Source organism: Mesitornis unicolor, unplaced genomic scaffold, assembly GCF_000695765.1.
Source record: "Mesitornis unicolor isolate BGI_N332 unplaced genomic scaffold, ASM69576v1 scaffold17812, whole genome shotgun sequence".
NCBI lineage: Eukaryota > Metazoa > Chordata > Aves > Mesitornithiformes > Mesitornithidae > Mesitornis > Mesitornis unicolor.
The window spans coordinates 1,491-5,913 of NW_010170008.1; the positions used below are offsets into that span (position 1 = coordinate 1,491).

A 4,423-nucleotide genomic window follows, 5' to 3' on the forward strand; every position below is an offset into this window, starting at 1 on the left:
CTGGTTTTCTCGCCCCGGCCTAATAGGGCTCTCTCTCTCGCACGCAGCCAGAAACTGAAATACCATGCTCTTGTCAGAAAGCTTTATTATTATGGTAAAGATTGTACTCATTAGATATTAATTACACCCAGAAAGAGCAGGTCCAGGAATCTATTTGTCTCTGCTTGCCAATTAAATTTGCCCAACTTTTCGGAGAAGGGTCACAAGCTGCGGCGTTAGATTTGTGGAGCCTGCAACAATTTATTGCCATCTAGGAGGCTGCTAGGGTGGAGAGAGGTGCAAAGGCTGAGAATTGGTACCAGGGGTGGGTCTGGTTGGTCATGGCTGCCTTGGAGCAGCCCAGTTTGGGACTGGTCTCACCTCATTTGAGATACCTGGTGCCCTGATCTAAGCCACACAAGTTGTCTTTGTGGTCAGGGATGACAACTCCGCTCATCCTCTTTCCTCATCTGCTCCTTTGAGGGTGCCGATCTCTTGCCACTGCCCATGGAGGCAGTTGAGGTGCCAGGCTCTTGGGCAGACAACGCTTGGGGTGATGAATCATAGAGTCGTTTATGTTGAAAGGACCCTTAAAATCATCCAGTCCAAACACTGACCCAACACTGCCAAGTCCAACCACTAAATCATATCCCTAAGTGCCACATCTACACATCTTCTAAATGTCTCCAGGGATGGTGACTCCACCACCTCCCTGGGCAGCCTGTTCCAATGCTTGACAACCCTTTTGGTGAAGAAATTTTTCCTAATATCCAGTCTAAACCTCTGCTGGTGCAACTTGAGGCCGTTTCCTCTCGTCCTATCGCCTGGGAAAAGAGACCAACCCCAAACCTTGCTACCAACGTCAAATAATTACGACTGCTTCAGCCTCAGAAACCCCAGCCACTGTCATGTCTAAACATGTGCAACTTGGTTGTGGTCTACACTGTCAAAATGTCCAAACCTACAGTAATTACATCCCTCAGCTAAACGGCCCTCCCAACTCAACACATCTTCCAGCACATTAGAGAAGAAGCCTCCTTGGCTGTTTGACCATCTGATTTCCAGCTCCCTCTGGTCCAACTGTGGTGAACTACGGTGGGGTTGAAAATATCCCATTACTAATTTAAGCTTTTGTCCAGCAAGCCGATGGATCCAACGAGCTGTGGATGCGAACCACAAACCACCAAAATCAGGAGGTTCATTTTCTTCTTCCACTCTCCCTTCTTCCCTTTTTTTTTCTCCAAAGGAGTAGAGAACATGCTCTGCCTTCTTTACTACTTTTTTGGGAAAAAAAGAGATTTGTAGCTTAGGAGTCAGCCATGGGTCATGACATGGCCCCTCCAACCACCACCACCCACCCCCATGGTAGAAGTAACCAACGTACACCTGGTAAAGCGGACTTCACAGATATTGCACATATACGGCTTCTCTCCTGTGTGGGTCCTCATGTGCCTGGGCATCTCGCCAGCCCCCATGATGACTTTGTTACAGATGGGGCATTGCTGGGATGCCTTGGGCTTTATCTTCCTCTCTTCCTCCAGGGGCCATGGAGGAAAAACTCCTCTGAACTGGGTAGCACTTAGGAAATTGAGATAAGCGCTGTAGTCAGTCTCTGCCTTAATGTGCCCTAAGGGAGCTGCTGGAGTGCTGGTAAACATGTCCTTGAAGAAGTCATTAGGGAAAGGTGGTGGAGGCAGGTCTTCCTTCTCCTCCTCTTCCTTGATCTTCCTCCTCCTCCTCTTCCTTGATCTTCCTCTTTTTGATCACCAGATCCAAGGGGCTGTTGTCTACTTGGGACTCCTCGAGCTGGGAGAAGGAGCTAAAATCACCATTCCACAGATGGGGGAAGAAGCTGGGGGCAAAAGGAGAGAGAGCTGGACTCCTTTCTGGGATGTTCACCTTAGGGTACAGGTTTCCCCTTAGCAAGGACTCGATGGAGAAGTCTCGTATCACACCCAAGTGTCCAGAGGAGTTATTGGCTGGGTAGTAATTTGGAAAGTCTTTAGGTCTATATGCTTCTTCGGTAAGATCAGACTTAGAAGGGCTTTGGTGACAGCTTACTTCTTGGACATTGGTTAGATTTTCCTGATTGACAAAATCTTCTACTTCCTCCTCCTCCTCTCCCTCCTCATCTTCATCTTCGTTGTCAGCTTCGTCCTCTTTGTCATCTTCCTCTTCCGCCTCTCTGTTGGGCTCCATGATTTCAAGGCATATATTGATAATGCACTGGATCTCCAGCATCTTGGCAGAGCTGAGGATGTGCTTGACGTTTGAAGTGGTGATGGTGAGGGTTGAGGTGTAGGCAAACTCCAGGATGGCAGAAGGTGCTTCAGGATTGACAAAGTCAATCTCATAAACATAGGGCTGGTCTGTTAAAGTGCCGGTAGTGAAGAGTTTTTTGAAGTACTTGCTGCAGGCAGCAAGGACGAACCGATGGGTCCGATACTCCTGATCCTCTACAATGAGGATGACATTGCAGAGGAGACCGTCATGCCGCTGCTCATTTAAACCACATAGGACTTCACTGCTGTGGTTCGGGAATGGGATCCCAATAAGTTCTTCAGTGTCATTGGCCATATTCTCATTTAGTGCCCTAGGATGAAACACAGAGAGTAGGGAATTAGCAGGGGCTTCCCAATCAGTAGTACCAAAATGTCCCTGCCTTCTCTCAGTGTCCTTCTCTCCCCGACCCCACTTGGACCTCTGTCATCACCTCCTGCTTGCACTGCCCCAGTGCATCTCCATGTCCCCTTCAACTCCTTCCAGGTCCTCTGTGATTTAACCTCTGGTTCCCTCCACATCATTTTGTATCCTTTTTTTGTCTCCGTCCTTCTCATCTCTGTTCCCACGCCATTCACCTTTTCATAGCCACCACAAGTTCCCTCTTCTCTTTCACATCTCTCCCCCAGGAACCTTGTGCAATGACTCCCTCCCCATCACATTTCTTCCACATCCTCCCAGAGCCAACATCTTTCCAGACACATGTTGGATTTGCCCTTTCAGGAGCTATGTAGGGCAAGGATGATGCTGCATTGCTTCATGCCGCCGTGTGCCAGCACCTACACTGCTTAAACAAGACGAGTCAGGGAGTGCCTATCTCATCTATGCAATTGTTTTGGGGACATCCCAAATAGGAGGGACTGCTGGTCACGGCTGTTTGATGCAGCAGAAGAGTGGTCCTTATGGAGCAGCAGGTCTCCAGTCCTGTGTCCTCCTGCTCCTTCACGCCTGGAAGCTACCCCATGTCACCTCAGCATGTGGACAACCCACATAGGGATCTGGGAATGGAGGAGGCGAGCAAGGAGTTGTGTGTCACACTGTACCTAAAACACTCAGAGAAAGACAACCAGGAACATAACCAGGGAGCAAGTGCTTAGCCAGAGGCAGATGGCTGGCTGCTGTCCTCACCCATGAGCTGAGCTTGCTCTGTTCCCAATCCTGTTTGGACTTGTTACCATGGTGTCAAATGCCCTGCACATCTGGGAGACACCTTCCCCTGCCAGAACAGCTCCACCTTCAAAGGGAGATTCGGAAGCAAAAAGCCCACACCCAAAAGGAAAACCTGATATATTTTTTTGCCATTTTTTTTAAATCTGTAAGATGTTTCCTCTTTCACATGGCTCCAGCAGCCCTTCCACATGAGAAATCCCAGGAAAGGATAGTGACTTCCAATGCATACATTAATCTCATCACACACAGGATACATCAAACAGCCCAAATGCCTTTGAATACACAAACCCTTTGGAAATCCCCAGGACATGGAGCTTTGTCACCTGTACGAGCTTCGGCTCCTGGCCCTGCCGCAAGTAGACATCTCACAGCCAAGTGCCTGATCTCCAAGAGAGCCTAGGGTATGCACAAGTAAAACTGCAGCCCCGCTCCGGCCCCTTTGGCAAGGCTTAGACCATCAGGAGGGTTCCCAGTCCTGCTCCATGCCACCTCTGTGTCTCTCGGGATCCATCGCCATGTCCTGGGTGTCCTTCCTTGCTCAGCTTCTGGCTGTGCTGACTCCAAACCTCCTTTCTACCACCTGCTCTGCTGTGTGGGGCCAGCTCCCACCCTACCACATGCCTCCAGCCCTTGGGGATGGAAAGAGCCTGATCTGATGGAGGTTGTCCAGGGAAGTGACCCTTGGAGGAGGTTGGGAGCCTTTGGGGGATCAGACTCAGCAGCAAACATTCCCATGGGAAGGAGAATGCTGTCTCCCTTCTCCTCCCTCTGCAGGGTCAATCTCCAGATGAGACCTTGGAGCATCATCCTAGACCACCAGCCTGCTGGGACCAGCACTGGGACGGGGGACAAGCTGTCCCTGAGCCAGGGAAACCTCGTGGGGGGCTGGAGAGCAGCCCCCACCATGAGAAGTCTTCAACCTCCTCCTCATGCCCAGAGATGGAGAGAGGAACCAGGAATTACACAACTCTGAGCGCTGCACCCCCAGCCTTAG

General features: G+C 50.2%; 1 protein-coding gene across 1 annotated transcript; it reads right to left on the bottom strand.

Annotated features, from left to right (window-relative positions):
• Positions 1-1,363: 1,363 nt before the first annotated feature.
• On the bottom strand, positions 1,364-2,556 carry LOC104536826 (zinc finger and BTB domain-containing protein 7C-like; the record flags this gene model as incomplete). Its single annotated transcript, XM_010179552.1, is given in 2 exon segments — positions 1,364-1,709; positions 1,711-2,556. Coding segments are annotated over 2 exon segments (1,192 nt in total), but the record flags the coding sequence as incomplete, so codon positions are not given.
• Between the last annotated feature and the right edge of the window lie 1,867 nt (positions 2,557-4,423).